Raw genomic sequence first — 19,918 nt, forward strand, 5'->3', positions numbered from 1 at the left:
AATATCAAAACAGAGACGTGACTCATTTATTTATTAATCATTTATTGATCTGTTATCAGAGGTAAACTTGAGGTTAAACTCAGAGGTGATCAACTCTGAAAAAGTTTAAAATCATCAAAGTGTTTTAACTCCAGTCCAGACTTTAAATGTTTTCAGAACCGGTTAATTTCCATCTGACCCAACCTGTGGTTCCGGATCAGAACCTGGAGCAGCAGCTGGTCTCTGAGTTCAGAGGAGAATCCAGAGGAACCAATCAGAGTCTCTGAGGTTAAATCCAAACTGTTAGTAAATGAAGTCAGAAGGAAAAATCTACAGGATGAAGATGAGTCATCATCAGCTCTTCCTCTTCCTCCCAGAACCGGCCGGGTTCTGCCGGTCCCTCACAGTTTGGCTTTGGCCTGGAAGAAGCTCATGACGGCGTTGAAGCATTCCTCTGAGGTCCAGCGCTCCGTCAGCCGCTCCACCTCAGCGTCGTTGACGGCGTAGAGACGTTCCTTGTCCACGGACCGGACCAGCTGTTTGGACAGCGCCAGGGACTGGTGGACACAGAGACGCTGCTGTTAGAACCCGGACATCCTCCAGAACCCCAGTTCAGCTGCTGGTGTGAGCAGAGCTCGTCCTTCCACTTAATTTTATCCACTTTGTGGAATGAAACCAAAAGTATGAAGCCCTCAGCATGATGCTGCCGCCGCCATGCCTGGCAGTTCTGGTAGCAGTGAGACCGGATCCAGTCAATGGTTCTGGAGAACCACCAGGTATCATCATTGTTATTATTAATATTATCATATTATAATTAATATTATTATTAATATGATCTGAAGCTGATCTAACTTCAGAGTTTGTTTTTAATGGGAACCAAAATAAAGAAGACATTTTTATCTTCCTGATTGTTGATGAATCTCTATCGGTACCAGAACCAAACGGATCCAACATTCATGGAACCTGATTAGCAGAACCAGCAGAATGTTCTGATCCAGATGCAGATGACCCGTAGTTCTCTGAAGAACCCGTTTCACCTGGCGCCCTCTGCTGGCCGTCCCAGGCAGGTCACCGGTCCCGGTCTGGCGGCGCTCACCTGGGGAGGCAGCCGGGCGTAGGCCTTGAGCCGGGTCTGGACCTCGGACTGGAAGCTGCTGTCGGGGAAGACCTCTGTGATCAGACCCAGTTCACAGGCCCGGCTGGCCGTCAGCTTCTTGTTGAACAGCAGCATCTCACTGGCCTGCAGAGACAGTGGGAGTCAGTCGGAACCCGGCAGCAGCTTCAGGTTCTGGTGGTACCGCTCCGGTACCTTGGTGGGGCCCATTATCCTGGGGAAGGTGTAGGAGGAGCAGCCCTCGGCGCTCTGACCCAGCTGGGTGAAGGGCGTGTGGAAGGTGGCCTGAGAAACATCAACACGGTTCCCATGGAAACGGGTCAGAACCAGAAACTCAACTGGACTTCCTCTCCATCACGTCCTCATCTCTATTCCAGAAAATCTGGAGAACTAGGACTAATTTGACCAAAATAAAATGTCTGTACTGTCATTAGAGCACAGCGCCATCATCTGGTGACTAGAAGTAACTACAAAACTAACATATTATTCATACAGGATACCAGAACCAGACATGACCCGACCCGAGGTGTGTTTCTGTACCCGCTCTGTGGCGTAGATCAGGTCAAAGAGTCCCAACACGGTGACAGAGATCCCTACGGCCGGGCCGTTCACCACGGCAACCAGAGGCTTGGGGAAGTCGATGTACGCCCTGACGTACCTCCTGAGGAAACACAAGCAGACGGCCTCAGGTGGAGCAGGAGAATCCGTAAAGTCGTCACTGAGCTGAGGATCGACCCGGAACGTCTGGGTACCGGACTGAACAGAACCCTCGGATTATTCTGGTTCTGCTCTGTTAGTGGTGAAAAACACGATGATGTAGATCAGTGAAGGTTCTTATTGGAAATAGATTATAGATTAAGAACATCGACTTGTGAGAAGGTAGAAAACAGGAGGCTGCTGCCCCCTGCTGGGCTGTTCTGTGATGCTGAGGGAAATAAAGAGTTTTATTGTTTCTGATACAAACTGCAGAAACATTTTCTGATATATTACAGTAGAAAGTTTTCATTTAATGTCTGACAGCTGCAGATAAAATCCTCTTTGTCCTGATTCAGTTCCGCTACATGAGAACTAAAAACAGTGAAACAGTCGACATTTAAAAGGTCGAACTGACAGAAATCAAGCGTCTGGTTGAGTGTCCGCCAGTGAAACCTAACGGAGCAGCAGGTTCTCTGCCTGCAGCTCAGAGGAACCTCAGGTGTTGCCCACCTGAGCAGCTCTGCTCCCTGCCTGGCCATCTCCTGGACGCCTCCCTCTGAGATCTTGGTGAAGTTGGACAGGTCGTTCCCGCTGCAGTAAAAGTCTCCAGCTCCTGCAGGGAGGAAACGACAAACTGTGAGAGGAACCCATCAGAACAATGTTCTCCTGTTCTGGTTGTTTTCTCAGGGAACCTGGAATCCAGTGAGATGTTTAATGGGAACCTCCTTTGTTCAAACTGGTTTGGGTCCTTTGACCTGCTAATGGTGAGGTCCACATGTTCATTTTACTGTTCATCCCAGCAGGATGGTCTTCCTCTGATTTGGTTCCTTCAGATGGTTTTGAGCTCTTGGATCAGGAAAGTTTCGGTTCTGCAGGGAGAGCAGAACCCGGTCTGGTTCAGGTGGGTTTTACCTGTGAACACAGCGAACTTTGACTCGTCTTTAGCTGCCTGCTCCAGAGCCGCTATGATCTCGTTGTACATCTGAAAGAAGAAATCAGGGTAACAGGAAGTGAACCAGCAGGAAATGACGTCACATGACATCATAAGGGCTTCCTGGTTTCACCTCTGACCTCAGGTGTGATGGCGTTCTTCTTGGCCGGTCGGTTCAGTTTGATGGTGGTGATGTCGTCCTCCGTAGAGACCAACAGTGTCTCGTATGTGGCTCCGCCCCCAGCCGGCGTTGCAGCGACCTGGGCAGAGCTTCCTCCCTCTGCCTCCACCAGGGAGCCAATCAGGTTGCAGTACTGCTCCCTGGCTTCATCCTGATAGGTAGAAACCTTAACACTGTCAGTCGCTGGAGGAAAGTTCTGATCCACCGGTTGTTTTTACAAACGGTCCAGAACCAAAGGGACATTCTGACCTTACAGAAAGGAAACAATCCTAACAAAACAGAAAGTTTATGATTTGAAGCTTCAGCAGCAGAACCATGGATCCGATCAGAACCACAGAGGATCTGATGGACAGTCAGTACCTGAGAGATGGAGCCCAGAGATTTCCACGCATCCCATTTGACCTTGTTCACAAAGTCCAGCATTCCTGGTTTAGGAGTGTTGCAGGGACCCTGAGTGGCCTGGAGGAGGAGGAAGAGTGGTTACCATGGTAACACACAGACGGTGAACTATCGACCTCTAAAAGTGTTTCTGAACAGATGTATGTACGGCGCCCCCTGCTGGTTCTGTCTGAACCAAACTCAAGTTTCCTTTCAGGCCTGGAGTGAAAAGGAACCATCAGAACGCTGAGGAACAGAACCAGAGAACGCTACGCTAGGCTAGGCTAGGCTACACCAGGCTAGGCTTCGCTAGGCTAGGCTACATTCCAGTTTTCCTCAGTTTCCCTGCGCCACCACAGGCGTGCTGTGGGTAGCACGCCCCACATTTGGAGGCCTTAGGCCCACGGACGTCGCGGGTTCGACTCCCGGTCCCGACGACCTTTGCCGCATGTCCTCCTTCAAAAATGGCGCCGGCTCAGCTGGCTGCCTGCAGACGCAGCTCCTGTCATGTGTGTTAATCTGTGTATAAAAAATTCTTGCTGTAACTGCAAAATAATTTCCCTGCTGGGATGAATAAAGTAATTCTTCTTCTTCTTCTAAACACCGTTTGGACCCTTCAACTTAAGACGACATTCAGGGGTCCAATTGTGGTCCAGAGACCAGAACCAGTCTGCAGTTCTTTGACCGGAACCAGAACCGACTTCCAGCATGCCTCAGTAACACATCCTGGAGCTTTCTGTCACCAGGCCGACGTCCTCCATCCTCCAAGCTGAGACATTGGGTCAGAACCACACAGCTGCAAAGATCCAGCCGGCTCCATGACTTGGATCCGGACCAAAGTAAGGTTCTTCCTGTGGCGCTGGTTCTGGTGCTGAACACTGAAGGTCAAAGCTGGTTCTGACCCATCATTCGTCCAGCCAGAATAACGGACCCGGTTGGTTCTGGATCACTGATGACCGATTAGCGACCAGAACATCAGATGAACTGAAGATGCTGCTGACCTTTAAATGTTTAATGATCTTTGGTTCTGAAAAGGTTCTGACACTGAGAGCCTTCAGGAACCTCCAGAACCTTCACGACCCGGGAACAGGCTGGAGAAGATCTTCACCTCCAGAACCTCCTCACCTGCTTGAACAGAGCGTAGATCTTCAGCTTGAGCTCGTTCCCCGGATCCTTCTTCAGCGCCGACAGTTTGCTCTTCGCCTGTTCGAACTGCTCCACCGTCGCACCTGAGGACAGGCAGCCAATCAGGGAACAGAGAACACCTTCCGCTCGTCACACCTGAGTGGAATCAACCTGGATCCGCTGCAGACTCACCCATCATAGGAGACGCCGTGGTCTGGAATGTCAGACTGGGAACACTGGACCTGAGCAAACTGGGGACACAGAGACATCCAGAGCTTTAAATTATGACACTGTATATGTATATATATATATATATATATTCATTCTAATCAAACAATACTTTCACGCCCTGCCCGTAATACCTCTGCGTTCTGCCTTAGGGCCGCGGCCCCCATGTTGAAGACCTGAATCCAGACTGTCAGGTTGTTTGTTTAGGGTTTACTATCTGGGGCAAAGGTCACTGGTCTCCTGTAAGTTTCAGGTCATAAACTTTGACTGTAACTAATCTATGAGGACAAATCATTTTAATCCACCTTCAGCTCTCAGAGACCTGGTTCTGGTTCTGGTTCTGGTTAAATGAACTCTCTGACTCTTGAATCATTCCGGTTAAAGTTCAAACATCGCGATAACTGACTTGACGGACACAGACATGGTCATCATTTTAATGTTACCTGTTTAGTTTAGCAAAGCGCCACGCAGAGCAGCTCTTCAGGGCGGCAGCGGCCATCTAAACCCGGTTCCGGTCCAAAGTTCGGGAGGACAGGCAGAGAAACAGAGCAGAGAGCTAGCCCAACAGAAGCTAGTAGCGGTTAATGAGAGGTCCCGCCCACTCCACCGCATTCTGCGCTGCTATTGGTTAAAGGGAAGCGTAGAAACTCCGGTTTGTCCAATGGTCAGAGGGCTTTCCCGCAGCACCAAACAGAACCCGGGATGCTGCTTAGAGCCCGCCCTCTTGGTTCCGACCGACCAATGGCTGCAGCGGTCTCATTAATTATCCAGAACTGGTCCAGAACAGACGGAACCAGTCCAGAGCCGATCCAAAATTTGTCCAGAACCTTCAGAACCTCCTGTGTGTCTCTGTCTGCAGGGAAGTCTTCGCTCACCATCCAGTTGCACATGGACAGGTATCAGAACCAGAACCCAAAGCAGAGGGTTCAGAACCTTCTGCTCGACTCGGAGCCAACAGCTTTCATCTGCTGTGGACTTTCTCAGAGTTCTGTCTGGGCCCAGTTCAGGTTCTGTTTTAAGGATACAGTCTGGAATAGAACCTGGAGGAAGTCCACCAGCAGGAGGAACATGACTCCAACGGTTTCTGTTTCTCAACTTCTGTTCTTCTAACAGAACCTTTTCTGGCTCTGGTTCTGGTTCTGGTTGTGGTTCTGCAGGGTCATCATGTACAAGGAGTTCAAAGCTCTGGCCGAGTCGTGGAGCGCCGCCTTCCTGGAGGTTCTGCTGTCTGAGCAGAACCATCATCTTTGTTCTGATCGATGTTCTGGTAATAAAGTTCGGTTCTGTTTGGATAAAACCAGAATCAGCTCAGATGTTGGGCTGGATTTGAGTTCAGTCAGCTGTGAATGTTGCTCCTCGTTTCAGCAGCGGAGCTACAAACGTCATCAAGTCTCAGCATCAATATTCCCACAGAATAAGAGATGAAAATAAATATGATGTTTGATGGAGGAAAATCCTCTGAGCTCCGAAACCGCAAGGTTCAAAACGTAACATTCAGTCCGTTACGATGTCGGGTTTCAGGCTTGATGGTTATTTAGTGATTATTAATAAGTGATTATTAATAATCGCTGATTTAAACTCCTGCTCTGATGGTCAGTCGGTCTCTGAGTTGGTTTTTATGGAGCAGAACCAAAACGCTCAGGACTGAGGAACACCTTGTTGAAACTATAATTCCTGAGATTATTAGTTTTGTTAGTTAGTTTTCATTAATTTGAACATGTTTTGTTGATTTTTTAATAAGGTTCTAGAGGATTTGGACCTTAGTGACCAGAGGACGGGCTGCTCTCGGCCTGTTGACTCCTGCTAGCAAAACATCAACAGTTCAGAAACTGCATGAATGAGAAAAAGTTTTTTATGAACTGATTAAGTTTTATACAGTTCTAGAAAAACTAATCAGTCATGGCTGATCAGCGGTACCAGGCCCGCCTGGATAAAACTGATCCTGGGTTTTTATTGTCCGACCTGGACGGGTCGTTTCCCCAAGAGAACCGAGCGGTTTTGGTTCTGGTGTTCAGCACCACAAGGGTCCAGTAATAAGGTTCTGACCTGGTTCTGGACCAGACTCAGAGTAGAGCAGGGATGGCCAACCCGCGGCTCTCGAGCCGCATGCGGCTCCCTGACCGGTTCCATGCGGCTCTTCCGGTCATATAGTGGCATTCTGCCAGACGTGCAATAATGACGAAAAGTAGTCAAATGAACTGTCAATTATTGACAACAGCAGCACGCCATAACTGTTGGCCGTAACCACGCAAAAACAACACAAACAAAAAACAGTCTTTGTTTCTCTCGCAGCCTTACTCTTTCCAGTCGTTTGCCATCTGCTCTCACACAAACCTCCGCTCACCCCTCACTCTCACTCCCCCGCCCCCTCGCTCTCTCATCACCATTTTAATCTCTAAACAGCGTAACATCCAGTAACATTTAGCACAGTGGTTCTCAAACTTTTTTCAGTGATGTACCCCCTTAAAAATATATTTTTAGTCAAGTACCCCCTGACACGGGCAAAACATTTTTGGAATTAAAAAGAGGTACAGTACTGTAAAATCACTGTCTGGTTTATTAAAGCCAAACAACTTATATCAGTGAACCTGATAAATACATCCATATTGCAAACATTGCATGGTTAAACAAAAAAGAAAAACAGAAGACGGTGACCACCAGGAAGGTATAAAACCAGTCAAACCGTTTTATTTTAAAGGATATTGAAACTAAATACTGAATATAAAATTCAGTGCATGAACACACATTTATATGTTTTCGAACGTTTTACAAAATAATTTTTCCCAAGACTTATTATGAGGAGCCTATTGATTTTTTAAAGATATTTTGAAAAGCTTCACGTACCCCCTGCAGTACCTCCACGTACCCCCAGGGGTACACGTACCCCCATTTGAGAACCACTGATTTAGCACATACTGTAGGGTCGCTATAATATCCAAGTTTCGCTTCGCTTGAGTGCAATGCGGTATTTTCGTCAAATGCGCATGTGCGCAGTTTTTCAGTAAGAGTAAAATCATTTGAGTAAACCTTTCGCGCTCAAAATGGCAGGGAAAAAATGCACAGGAAAACGAAAATATGAAGATTAACACAGGACGTTTTTGACAGAGTGGGAGAGTTTATATTTTTTTGTTGAACGTAGTGGAAAGCCATTCTGCCTTATATGTCAGGTGTCCTTGTCGCATTTTAAGGCTTCAAACCTTCAGCGCCACTTCAGTGTTAAAATAGTGTGTGAAATTTACAATAAATCTGGCTGAGCAAAAGTATGAGTATGAGGAAGGGATGGGTTGATGTTCATGTGTGCCCATGCATATGGCATATGATGTGGCTCTTTGCGGTAACTTGGTAAAAAATGTGGCTCTTGGTCTTTGTCTGGTTGGCCACCCCTGGAGTAGAGGATGGACTGGCCAGCAGGGGGCAGCAGCGACCCAGATGCTCTTCAGCCAGAACCTGCCAGTTCTGACCCGAACATAGGTTCTGATCAGGTACACAGTAGAAACTATCCATCCAGAACCAGACAACCACTTGATGGACTGGAGACATAGTGGACACTGTCCCGCAACGGACACATGATGGATGGATGGATGGATGGATGGATGGATGGATGGATGGATGATGATCGGATGTTTTTGGTGAATAATAAACATATTTTGGATTTTCTGACCTCTGACCTCCAGCTCAGTGACATCATCAATCATCTGCTCTGTTGGTTCTTCAGACAGAACGTCTCTCTTCCTGATGTCTGTCTGTCTCGGTTCTGTGTCCCTGCTGTCCCCATCCGTCTCTGGTGTCCCCCCTGGTCCCCTGCAGCCCATTGACCAGTAAAGCTTCCCAGTAAAGCTTCCCAGTAAAGCTTCCCAGTAAAGCTGCCCCTCCCAGCAGTTTCCATTGAGTTGGTGAGCAGCAGAATCAGCAGCTCCTGAAGGGAACCGCTGACTCAGCAGAACCCTTTGGCGCCGCGCCGAGCCCCGCCGTATAAATTGGGCCGTCCAACTTTTTCTCTGTTACACTGTGTGTGTGGTTGAGGGACAGGTTGGACCAGAAACATGTCGCAGTACTCTGGAAAGGTGAGTAACTGGTACCGGTACCGACTGATCCGGCCCTGGGTCGGTCGGAGGGATCAACAGCTCAGGAAAGTTCATGTAATACAAGCAAAATAGCTCATTGAGTCAGAACCAGAACCGTTTAGTGGATCAGAACCAGAACCATCCGGCCGGTTCCAGAACCATTTAATGGATCAGAACCAGAACCGCTCACTGGCTCCCTGCCAGCAGGTGGCACTCTCCGCTTTAGCTCTGACTGATCCATGATGCTGAATCTATTCTTCATGTCTGAGGAAGAAGGGGCGGGGCCAGGCTGCACGTCCAATTAAAAGCTTCGGTTAGAGGTGGGCGGAGCTTGGTTCTCCCAGTTTTGGTGTTTTCCTGCCGGGTTCTGGAAAGTTCTGACCCATAATGTGTTCTGATGTGACGTCACAGTGAAGGGTGGGGTGACATCATACGTGGGCGTGGCCATAGCTGGCGTTTGTCAGGCAGAAGCAACAGATGAAAGAGTTTTAACAGAACTGAATTCTGGTTCTGACCCGGTTTGCCTGGACAGAAGCACAGAGAGGTTTGGTGTTGGATAAAGTTTATTAAGAGAGGTTGGCTAACGGCTAACGGCTCCTCCTGCAGATCACCTTCTACGAGGGGCGGTGCTTCACCGGCAGGAAGCTGGAGGTCAGAGGTGACTGTGATAACTTCCAGGACCGCGGCTTCATGAACAGGTGATGAAGGTTCTACCGTCTACAGCTCATTTCTCTCCTGATTTTCACAATAAAAGCCTTCCTCCCTGTGCTCAGAGTGAACTCCATCCGGGTGGAGAGCGGAGCCTGGATCTGCTACGACCATCCGGACTTCAGGGGGCAGCAGTACATCCTGGAGCACGGAGAATACCCAGAATTCCAGAGGTGGAACTCCCACAACGACCACATGGGGTCCTGCAAGCCCATCCGCATGGTGAGCGGCCGGAGGAGCTCGGACCTGGAACCCCTCTGGGCAGAGGAGTTTCCTGAGGCGTGTAACTAACCCGTCTGCTCTGGTTCCCAGCATGGAGAGCACTACCGCATCGAGCTGTTCGAGGCCTGCAACTTCTCCGGTCAGTGCATGGACATCTGTGACGACTGTCCCTTCCTGCAGAGCCGCGGCTTCTCCAAGAGCTGCATCAACTCCGTCAGGGTTTACGGAGACGGAGCGTGAGTCCCGCACCACCCACACCGTCAGAACACAACCGGTACCGGCTCGGCCCGGCCCCTCAGGGTCTAGATCCGCTATGAGAGGCGACAGAGTTCTGGTTCCGGTCAGTCCCACTGATCCCAGTTATCAGCCGGGTCTCCTGGACAAGTACATAGTGACAGTGGAGAGGAAAAACTCCAGTTTAACAGGAAGAAACCTCCAACAGAACCAGAACCTGGATCGGCTTGTTTCCACAGAACTCGTTCGGTTGCTTGTCTTTAAATGTCGGTGTTTTGTTGGGACCCAGCGCCGTTTCCCTTCATTTTGCTAGCCTAGCGTAGCCTAGCATGCAGCATCAACAAGATGCTAGGTTAGCAAAACAGAAGAAGAGCGTAGCAGCATGAAGCTTGTCCTTTCTTCACCTTCGGTCTGACGGACCCACGGGCCCGACTGGTACCGGACCTACCAGGTGAACCTTCTATGGAGCCTCTTCACTGGACCTTCTGGACCTTCATCAGGTCCAGTTGGTCCAGAACCTCCTCAGTCCATCATCCAGCAGCGGTTTGGATCAAGCTCCTTCTCTTCACCTTTCTGCACCGCCGCCCTCTCACCACCAGGGGGAGTAGCTCCTCCCACTAACAGAACCATGAACATTTCCAGTCACTTCTGGTTCCTGAGTGTAAAATCAGGTTCATCTTCTTACTGAGACGTTTTCTGTTTAATGTTGTGAAACGTCTTTGACTGTCATTAAGGAATATTTATTTTAATATTTATTTTAATTAAAAAGCAGCAAATAATGCAACATTGGGAGAAACATGTAGGAGAAACAGTTCGGTTGGTTTGTCCTCCAGTAGCAGTCGGGGTTCTAATCCTGGTCCAGAACCGGCTCGGTGGACTGGGAGGAGCTGATGAAGGATCTGCCTCCCAGTTTACTGCTGGAACCAGAAATAATGTATCCAGGTCGACCAAAACACCGAGGCCAAGTCAACGCCGGTCGGATCAAACGGGTTTTTCAGAGGTTCTGGTCCAAAATCAGATTCTGTTTAAGCAGAAAATTTAGATTCATCCAGGTTTAAATCTACCAAACTGGATTAATCAGGGATTAGGAATATAACCCAGTATCATCAGCCTCACTGTCCCTGCTGTCTGATTTTACCGACCCAAAGCAGAAGGAGAAGCGGGCCGAACCAGAACCCTGCATCAGTAATCCTGGAGTGTTTTACTCACATGACCCAGAATCATCACAATGTTCTGGTTTCTACTGGTTCCTGTGAAGGTCCGGTTGCGGTTCCGAGTGTCTAACCTCTGCTCCTCCCTCTGCCTCAGCTGGGTGATGTACGAGGAGCCCAACTTCCGGGGCCGGATGTACATCGTGGAGCGCGGGAACTACTGCAGCCCGACGGAGTGGCAGGCCCAGAACCCCAACATCCAGTCCATCCGCAGAATCGTCAACTACTTCTGAGCCTTCATCCTCCTCCTCTTCCTCAGCAGGCAGATCAATAAACTGAGAGGAATCCAGTTTTTTATCAAACCGAGTCTCTGGGCTGATTCATCATCAATGTTCCGGTTCTGGTTCCGGTTCTGCGTCCTGTACAAACTAACCTCACTGTTACTGTTGTTCTTCTCTGGAGATCCATGAGGTTCTGGCAGCAGCAGAACCGGAACCAGAACCGTGAAAGCTTACAGAAACAGATTCGATGTGTTGTTCATTTAAGTTACTGGATTCTGGTTCTGACCCAACGGTCCAACAGGAAGAACTTTACATTAAAAAAATTTCTTTTAAAAACTAAATATTCAAAAAATGTAAACAAAATGTTTAAATAAAAACTGGACCTGCAGGCGGGTTCTACGGGCTCCAGGCTCGACCCAACAAGCGGCGCCGGCGGTTCTGTTCGATCAGAACAAACCGTTTCTTCAGATCCAATATTTTAATCGTTAAAAGTAAATCATGATTTCAAGGTTTTTCCACTAATATCCAAAATTCAAATGATAAAATCCATTATTGATCATAATTAATAAATAGTTTTATATGTGATTAAACTGAAAATGATTTTCTGCCATTTCAACCTGAAATGTGATTAAAACTCACATTTAATCCTCATTCTAATAAACAGCATCTGGACATTTAAAGCTTTTTCAATCAAATCTAAACTATTTTTACCAAAATCAGAAAAATTCATCCATGAAGGATGAAAATATTCAGATGATCTCCAAAAATAAATGCATCTGGAAACCTGAACAACTTGGATATTAAAATGATGGGTTCGTCTGAGGCCGAGCGTTTGTCCTGAAATATCACAAAACTTCAGAATATTAACATATTAACTGCAGCCACACATTAATATAAATTATCTAAACTAAACTAATCAGCAACAACAGAGACGAGAAAAGATCTGAGATATTTACAGAAAATCAGATGTTAAAAAGCTAAAACACATGAATCCATAAACTATGAGGCATTTTATCATCATCATTATTATAATTATTGTGATTATTATTACTGTTATTATTATAATTGTTATAATTATTGTTATTATTATCATAAAAATAATTATTATTATTGTGATTATTAATGTTATTATTATTATTATTGTTATAATAATAATTATTGTGATTATTATTACTGTTATTATAATAATAATAATAATTATTATAATTATTAGCCCATGCAGTCTCGCTCATCCCGGCTGTAGAAAAGCTGTTTGCCGTTTTTTCTTTTTTAAATTTGTGTTTTTAAAAATCTAATAATTTTCTGTGATCAGATTAATTGGAGTAAAAACCAAACAGACGCTTTAAATCAGATCAAATCTGATCAATAATTCAGTTTGTTCTGCTTTGGAGAAAAAAAGAAGTTACTTTTTCATCATTTTAACAAAAACCATCTGGAACCAGAACCAGAACCAAGACCCAACTCCAGCCCTTCAACTCGGATATTAATAATTATTTTTCAGTAAATTAATAAAATCCAAAAATGGATTCTAAATTAAATGAATTACAAATTTTATTAAAATAAAATCTATAAAAGTATTTAGAATAAAAACGATCAAATGTAATAAATTAAAATGTTTCCTGTTTAAAGCTTCAGTCCAGAACCTTCTGACCCGTTTGTGTAGAAGCTGTGATACAGTCACCTGGAGGTCCAACAGAACCAGTCCAGAACCTCAGAGGTTCTCCCAGCTCTGCCGTCCAAGTTCTGATCCAGTTCCGGCCTACCTGGGTCTGTTACCATGGTAACTGATGAAGGCTCCTGTAACCCGACTCAGAACCGGCTTCTTACTTTCAGGCAGAACTTTTTATTACGGGTCCATCAGAACCAAACAAACAGGAACATCAAACAGAACGGATCCGACCTCCGTCAGGACGACGACCTCCGTCAGGACGACGACCTCCGTCAGGACGATGACCTCCGTCAGGACGATGACCTCCGTCAGGACGATGACCTCCGTCAGGACGATGACCTCCGTCAGGACGATGACCTCCGTCAGGACGATGACCTCCAAACTGATTCATCAGAAAAACTAAACCATCGCCCTCAACCCGCCTGAAAAGAAACAAACTGAAACGTCTCTGATCCGATTTGGCTCCACAGCTGGATCCATCCGTGTCCTTCTGGTCCCGTTTGGGCCCCATGCGGTCTCAGACGGAGCGGGTCGGGCCCCGGTCCAGGTACGTCTTCAGAGTGGAGATCAGCTGGCTCTCCTCCTCCAGGGTCAGGTCCAGGTAGTCCTCCTCGTGGCGGGAAATGTCCTCCAAGACCTCGTTGACCAGCTGGCTGTCCTCTGGAGACACGGGACAGGAGGACAATCAGGACGGGTCCACGGCGCCGCCTGCCGGACCCTCAGAGCGCCGCCTTACCTGGGGAGGTGGACGAGGTGCCGGCCTCCTCAGAGGACGGCGAGGAAGACGAAGAGGACGTGGACGGCGGGGACAGCAGGTCTGGGGACAGGACTCCCTGGTTGTCCAACAGCAGCTGAGTTGCAGACTGGACGTCTCCTCCAGACAACCTGAGGGCCGTTTCAGCCGGGGCCCTCTGGAACCCCAGGTACAGCAGCTGGAGGACGGGGACAGACAGGGACAGACGGGTTAGGGGACAGACAGAGGACAGACGGGGACATCAGTTGGACAGAGAGACGGTACCTGCTCCACCTTCTCCGGACTGACTGCGTCCTGTGGGGATGTCTGGGACGAGTCCAGCAGGATCTGGGAACAGACAGAGAGCGGTCAGGCGTCCGACGGGTCCGGGTTCTGTCCCGAGGCCCGGCGGGTCAGGGACGGACCGCGGACGCCTTGTCCACGTCCCCCAGGGCGCGGTGCAGCGCTCTGGCCGCGTCCGTCCTGGAGAAGCCCAGCTCCACCAGCCGGGAGACGTCCTCCATCCTCGTCCTCCGCCGCTGGCGCTCCTTCTGCTGCTGGTCCTCGCGCTCCTGGACCACAGAGGACCGGGTCAGAACCGGGTCAGAACCGGGTCAGAACCACAGAGGACCCGTTCTCCCGGAACCGCATCGGAACCCTACCTGGTGCCGGTTGCTGATGAGGACGGCGGCAGCCTGCAAGTCTCCTCCACAGGCCCGCAGGCCCAACCGGGCCTCCCGCTCAGAGAAACCCAGAACCAGCAGCTGGGCCATCTTCTCCGAGTCTGGAACCAGACGGCCGTACAGGTCCTCCACCTGAGACGAGACGTCGGGTCAGAACCAGCACAGGCACTGGAACCACACAGAGCTGCAGAGGCCATCTGGACCTTTAGAGGAACCACTAGAACCCATCTGGACCTACAGTGGAACCACTAGGACCCATCTGGACCTTTAGAGGAACCACTAGAACCCATCTGGACCTTTAGAGGAACCACTAGAACCCATCTGGACCTTTAGAGGAACCACTAGAACCCATCTGGACCTTTAGAGGAACCACTAGAACCCATCTGGACCTTTAGAGGAACCACTAGGACCCATCTGGACCTACAGTGGAACCACTAGGACCCATCTGGACCCACCTTGGCCAGCAGAACTCGGGCCTGGCGGTCGTTTCCTTCCAGGAAGGACAGCAGGCTCTGCAGCAGGTACAGACGCAGGAACAGGACTTCCTCTCGTCCCGTGTTGCCCTGGAAACAGACACTCGTTCAGCGGCGGCTCTCCCCAGTGGCAGCGGCCGGTGCATGCAGCGGCGGCGGCGGCGGCCGGACCTTGATCATCAGCAGGCGCTGCTGCTGCTCGCCGTAGCAGCGCAGGAAGCAGTCCTCGGCGCGCTGCAGCCGGCTGCGCCCGTCCTCCAGGCAGGACAGCGCCTCCAGGGCCCGGTAGCACCACACGATGTCCAGCTGCAGGACGGCGTAGTTGTCGACGGAGCTCAGCATCGCCGAGCCGCACCGACTGCAGGACCGCGCGGCGTCAACAGAGCTTTTATTGTGAAAGGTGCAGGGGGGCGGGGCTTCCTACCTGAAGTGCTGGTCGGCCTGCAGCAGGTGGCAGAGGGCGGAGTCAAACTGCTTCCTCTTCATCAGAGAGCGGCCCTTCTCATGGAACCCCATGGCCAGGATCAGAGCCTGGAGACAGGGGCCGTTATGGACCGGGCCCAACACCAGAACCAGGCAGGACCAGAACCAGGCCCAACACCAGATCCGGGCCGCTGCAGAACCTGACCAGGTAACAGGGCCAGGCAGGGACTCGGCCCTAACTTGGACTAGACCGTCTGATTCCAGAGAGCTGAACCAAAAAGGTGTTAGCTTAGCACAGCTAACATCTATGATTAGCGCTTTAGCATTAGCTTTCACTAGTACCATGTTGGTATTAGCATGTTGGTAGCTTTAGCAGGAGTAATGTTTATCATTAGTGCATTAGCATTAGCACAGCTAGCTCTTCGGTTAGCGGAGAGACTCCCAGTGAAACCAGTACAGACCCAGATCTTCATCCTGCCGTGGTTCTGGTATCAAACCTCCAGCCAGAATGCAGAGAACCTGTGAACGGTTCTGACTGGTTCTGGTTCTGAGCAGTTCTGATGTCTGAACCGAGCCTCACCTTCTTCTCGTCTTGCGGGATCTTCAGCGGGTTTCCTTTCTGGTCGGCGATCTCCAGGAAGGGCGTGGTCTCTGGATCCTCGCTGCCGTCTGACACACAGAACATCCATGAAGGTCAGGAGCCGGCCGACCTTTGACCCGGCCCGACCCGGACCCACCTCTCTCCGACAGGATCTGGAAGCCTTTCTGGGTTCGCTGCAGGCTCTGGCTCTGGTTCTTCTTCTCCTCCTCCTCCCTGCTGACCTGCTCTGCGTCGCTGACCTTCAGCACCATGACCTTGCTGTGGTTCTTCACGGCCTGCTCGTCCAGTCGCCGATCTGCGGCGCCGAGACAGAGGAGCCGGGTCAGAACCGGCCACCGGGTCAGAACCGGCCGCCGTGCCGACGGCTGGACACCAGTTATTAGACATTATTAATAATGACACATATTTTAATCAAAAGGAAATGAACTGGGAATGAACTGGGAATGAACTGGGTCAATCAGACTTGTAAGTCAGGAAGAACTTTGGATTTGGAAAGCTGTGGATGTGGATAATTCCTGGAAGCTCTCAAATGAGATCAGCACCAACCAACCAACAGACTGGACTGGTAGGGAAGTCTACAGACCTATCCCAGTATAGATGAACATGAACTGGTTTAAACTGCAGGTGCATTAAGAACCATCAACAGGCCACCTAAACAGAAACACATTCTGATCTGTTTCTGTTACTTTTCCCAACATAATTGGTGCCTGACGTTGCCATGGTAACCAATAATCTAATCCCGATCTGAAGCGTTATTCTCAGTAAATTAATAATTTGCAGGATGATTTCAGCATTCCACAGGCAGCGGTACCGACCGGGCCGCAGGGTTCTGCCGTTCAGGATCAGCTTGATGTGCTTCAGGCTGAAATCCTCTGCGATCCTGCAGGAGCACAAACAGCCTCAGAGCTGTGGGCGGGGCTATGACATCACCACCAGGTGAGGCGACCGTACCTGTCCACCAGCTGCTGCACTGGGACGTCCAGCCGGGTCTCCAGGTGGGACTTCGTCTTCAAGTCCTGGAAGCAGAAGCAGAACCTCAGTCCAAACCACCAGCTCAGCCCTGACTCCTCCCACCAGCCCTGACTCCTCCCACCAGCCCTGATTCCTCCCACCAACTCTGACTCCTCCCACCAGCCCTGACTCCACCCTCCTGACCTTCTTGGCCTCTCTGGGCAGCAGCAGCTCCAGCGTCGCCACGCTGGTCTCCCTGAAGGTCTGGTTGCCTTTCCCTCTGGCCACCGCCTGAGCCCGGATGGTCTCCAGAGCGCCCCCTACCTCCTCCACAGACAGGCCGAGGAGCGGGGCGTAGCGCTGCGCCAGCTCCTGGAGGACAGAACATCAGAACGAGACGCTGCTGTAAGCCACCAGGAGCCGCATTTACTTCACCTGTTTCACTTCATCTACGGGAGACTTTCACTGCCACGACCTGGAAATAAACTGAGGAACAGAATCAGGTTTAAACGAGAAAACCTGTCAAAACAAGAGGAAACTTGTAAGATCGAAATAGAAAATCTCTCTAAAATGAGAAGATTTTTTTGTTAAACTGAGATATAAAATTCATTAACAAGAAGGTTTTCTGCTAAAATGAGACATAAAATGAGAATGTTTTCATAAAATGAGATAAAACTTGTTCAAATAAAACCGTTTTTTGTTAAGAAGAGATATAAAACTCAACCTTGAGGAATTTGAACATTAAAGCAAGATATCCAATGATATCAACATTATAAGTTGAGTTTTAAATTGTCACCTTAAAATCGTGGCCCAAGTCAAGTTTGAAAAAGAAAAATGACTTAGGCCGTCGATTTTATTTTATAAAACAAGAGTTTCTCATTATATTAAAACAAAAACTCATTAAAATGCGACTAATTTTAACGATCTTTGCTACTGAATGTATTTCCGATCTTTGGCAGTTTATTGTTTCTCCAGATAAACTGTTCTCTGATCTGCAGTTAATCCTCCTCATGCTGTAAACGTTTCAGCTGCTTCCTCAGGCTGACCCAGCTCCGTGTTTCCCTGCTCCGCGCCTCCAGACGCTCCGCCTGCAGGTTTCAGGTGTTTCCTGCTTCAGCCCAGATGATTTCAACCGGCAGCTGAATAATCAGGCGTCTTAAAGCAGGAGAACCTCTAAAACACGCAGGGCGGTGAGGACTGGAGGACCAGGGTTGGGAAACACTAACCTATAAACTCTGTGGAGGCGTCCTCCTTCGGCCAATCAGAGCGCAGTTTCACTCCAACCCACCTGCAGGTGTGTGGCGCCCGGCTGGTTGTCCTCCTGGGTGAACGGGGGATTCCACAGCTGGACCTTCTCCTGCTTCAGCAGGTTCTTCAGCTTGGCCTGCAGGTTCTGCTCCGCCATGTTGTCTGTACTGACCGAGGACAGGAAGTCAGCCACAAGACAGGAAGTCAACAACAAGACAGGAAGTCAGCCACAGGACAGGAAGTCAGCCACAGGACAGGAAGTAGACCAGAGGACAGGAAGTCAACAGGACAGGAAGTCAACAACAAGACAGGAAGTCAGCCACAGGACAGGATGTCAGCCACAGGACAGGAAGTCAATAACAAGACAGGAAGTCAGCCACAGGACAGGATGTCAGCCACAGGACAGGAAGTCAATAACAAGATCAACCGAGATCAAGAAGGAAGCTCAGAGGGGACAGGGCTTTCTCTGTCATGGGCCCCAAATTATGGAACAACTTGCCTTTGCAGGTCAGGGAGGCCCCTTCACTGTCCACTTTTAAAGCTCGTCTTAAAACCCATCTATTTTATTTGGCTTTTAACTCTAGCGGGATCTAGTTTTAAATTGTATGTTGTTTTTTTTTGTTTTTGTTTTTAAACTGTAAGTTTTTATTTTATGTTTTTTTTTATTGTTATGTTGTGTTTTGATGTACAGCACTTTGTATCAGCTGTGGTTGTTTTAAAGTGCTTTATAAATAAAGTTGGTATGGTATGGTATGGTAGACAGGAAGTCAGCCACAGGACCGGAAGTCAATAACAAGACAGGAAGTCAGCCACAGGACAGGAAGTCAGCCACAAGACAGGAAGTCGACCAGCGGACAGGGATTCCCATCTTGTCTGGAAACCAGTTCACTTTCAACAGGTTAGAGAAGAGAAGGTCCAGAATCATTCACAGTGAAAAGCAGACGTTTTCCCTGATGTCTGAGGGTCGTAATCATCAGGTCAGAGGTCAGAAAGGTGGGAATATTTTAGAATAAATGCTGAAGGAAGTAAAAACTTAAAAGAAATAAAAAACTTACAATGAAAATTGAAGCTTTCTAACCAGCCTGATAGTAAACTAACCTTTAAATCTTGACAGTAATCATCAATAAAACTAATAAATGTTATCTAATATTTCTGATCTGAGACAGATGGTTCTATAAAATCATTATTTTTATGATTCAAAGCTTCTAAAAGGTATTTCATCACATATTATCATAATTCATTATCAGATCTGATGTAATCTTAAATCATCTGAATAAAGTTTTATTCAAAAACCAACAAAGGCGATAAAAGAAAGCTTTTATTTTGAAAGCTACAGCTAGTATCGACAGTTTCCATTTGCATTGTGGGAAACGTAGTTCTCCACTTTCAGAATCGCCAAACCGTATCAGAACCAGAACCCAAGATCGAAAAGTTTTACTGAGTCTGACTTAAAGATTGAACTTTGACATTTTAACAGGAAATGACGTCATTTCCATCACGTGAACACAAACTTTACTCCGAGAGCTCTCGTGTTAATTTAGCAACACATTCTTCACTTTCAGGGTTAAACTTGAGGATTTACTTAAACTCATAGCAACGTGAGAGTTCTCTCCGAACCGGAACCGGATACAAGTGAAGATATTTCATAAAAACAGCCGAATATTTATCTCCAGAGACGCTTCTACTCAGCAGCTAGCAGGTTGTTAATAATTTGTGGGTCAGGAGGCTGACCTCTGACCTCAGAGTTACCTCGCAGATAACGACGAGTCGCTGACTCCGAGCAAAGGGACCCGAAACAAATGGAAGATCCCCAAACCTGACGCTCCACGACGGAGATGTTTTCAT

At 48.5% G+C, this 19,918-nt stretch overlaps 3 protein-coding genes across 6 annotated transcripts; 1 reads left to right on the plus strand and 2 right to left on the minus strand.

Annotated features, from left to right (window-relative positions):
• Positions 1-25: 25 nt before the first annotated feature.
• Positions 26-8,396, minus strand: eci2 (enoyl-CoA delta isomerase 2). 2 transcript variants are annotated; one of them, XM_023326848.1, is made up of 11 exons: positions 8,294-8,396; positions 4,597-4,655; positions 4,405-4,508; positions 3,262-3,360; positions 2,861-3,052; positions 2,702-2,771; positions 2,300-2,402; positions 1,634-1,754; positions 1,289-1,378; positions 1,076-1,219; positions 26-536 (listed from the first exon to the last, which is right to left on the minus strand). In XM_023326848.1, exons 2-11 carry the CDS (start codon positions 4,601-4,603, stop codon positions 381-383), a joined length of 1,086 nt encoding a protein of 361 aa, XP_023182616.1. In that variant the 5' UTR covers positions 4,604-4,655; positions 8,294-8,396; the 3' UTR covers positions 26-380. The 2 variants fall into 2 exon arrangements, with proteins under 2 accessions (XP_023182616.1, XP_005796069.2); XM_005796012.3 differs by lacking the exon at positions 8,294-8,396 and adding an exon at positions 5,076-5,131.
• A 179-nt stretch (positions 8,397-8,575) lies between these two features.
• Positions 8,576-11,373, plus strand: LOC102217638 (gamma-crystallin N-B). Its single transcript, XM_005813933.3, has 5 exons — positions 8,576-8,696; positions 9,303-9,394; positions 9,470-9,626; positions 9,717-9,862; positions 11,169-11,373. Exons 1-5 carry the CDS (start codon positions 8,676-8,678, stop codon positions 11,302-11,304), a joined length of 552 nt encoding a protein of 183 aa, XP_005813990.1. The 5' UTR covers positions 8,576-8,675; the 3' UTR covers positions 11,305-11,373.
• Positions 11,374-13,112: 1,739 nt separating this feature from the next.
• On the minus strand, positions 13,113-19,906 carry nub1 (negative regulator of ubiquitin like proteins 1). 3 transcript variants are annotated; one of them, XR_002751961.1, is made up of 16 exons: positions 19,823-19,905; positions 18,114-18,240; positions 17,030-17,197; positions 16,826-16,890; positions 16,690-16,754; positions 16,011-16,169; positions 15,854-15,942; positions 15,275-15,381; positions 15,022-15,208; positions 14,833-14,940; positions 14,357-14,509; positions 14,120-14,266; positions 13,980-14,042; positions 13,698-13,893; positions 13,283-13,621; positions 13,116-13,210 (listed from the first exon to the last, which is right to left on the minus strand). XR_002751961.1 is itself a non-coding variant. In XM_014474494.2 (15 exons), the coding sequence occupies exons 2-15, from the start codon at positions 18,228-18,230 to the stop codon at positions 13,479-13,481; spliced, it is 1,767 nt and encodes a 588-aa protein (XP_014329980.1). In that variant the 5' UTR covers positions 18,231-18,235; positions 19,823-19,906; the 3' UTR covers positions 13,113-13,478. The 3 variants fall into 3 exon arrangements, 2 of the variants coding, with proteins under 2 accessions (XP_014329980.1, XP_023182016.1); XM_014474494.2 differs by having other exon boundaries at positions 13,113-13,621; positions 18,114-18,235; positions 19,823-19,906; XM_023326248.1 differs by having other exon boundaries at positions 13,113-13,621.
• Positions 19,907-19,918: the final 12 nt, after the last annotated feature.

The sequence above is a fragment of the Xiphophorus maculatus genome, chromosome 21 (assembly GCF_002775205.1).
Source record: "Xiphophorus maculatus strain JP 163 A chromosome 21, X_maculatus-5.0-male, whole genome shotgun sequence".
NCBI lineage: Eukaryota > Metazoa > Chordata > Actinopteri > Cyprinodontiformes > Poeciliidae > Xiphophorus > Xiphophorus maculatus.

Excerpts from the sequence above, each read along its gene's own strand:
- eci2 (XM_005796012.3), bottom strand. The coding sequence starts at position 5,131 with ATGGCCGCTGCCGCCCTGAAGAGCTGCTCTGCGTGGCGCTTTGCTAAA. Across the intron at positions 3,053-3,261 it reads CTCTGGGCTCCATCTCTCAG|GATGAAGCCAGGGAGCAGTA; the intron begins GTACTGACTGTC and ends TCTACCTATCAG. Across the intron at positions 1,220-1,288 it reads GGATAATGGGCCCCACCAAG|GCCAGTGAGATGCTGCTGTT; the intron begins GTACCGGAGCGG and ends CTGTCTCTGCAG.
- LOC102217638 (XM_005813933.3), top strand. The coding sequence starts at position 8,676 with ATGTCGCAGTACTCTGGAAAG. Across the intron at positions 8,697-9,302 it reads TGTCGCAGTACTCTGGAAAG|ATCACCTTCTACGAGGGGCG; the intron begins GTGAGTAACTGG and ends CTCCTCCTGCAG. Across the intron at positions 9,627-9,716 it reads CCTGCAAGCCCATCCGCATG|CATGGAGAGCACTACCGCAT; the intron begins GTGAGCGGCCGG and ends TCTGGTTCCCAG.
- nub1 (XM_014474494.2), bottom strand. The coding sequence starts at position 18,230 with ATGGCGGAGCAGAACCTGCAGGCCAAGCTGAAGAACCTGCTGAAGCAG. Across the intron at positions 15,382-15,853 it reads TCCCGCAAGACGAGAAGAAG|GCTCTGATCCTGGCCATGGG; the intron begins GTGAGGCTCGGT and ends CCCTGTCTCCAG. Across the intron at positions 13,894-13,979 it reads GTCCGGAGAAGGTGGAGCAG|CTGCTGTACCTGGGGTTCCA; the intron begins GTACCGTCTCTC and ends CCCGTCCTCCAG.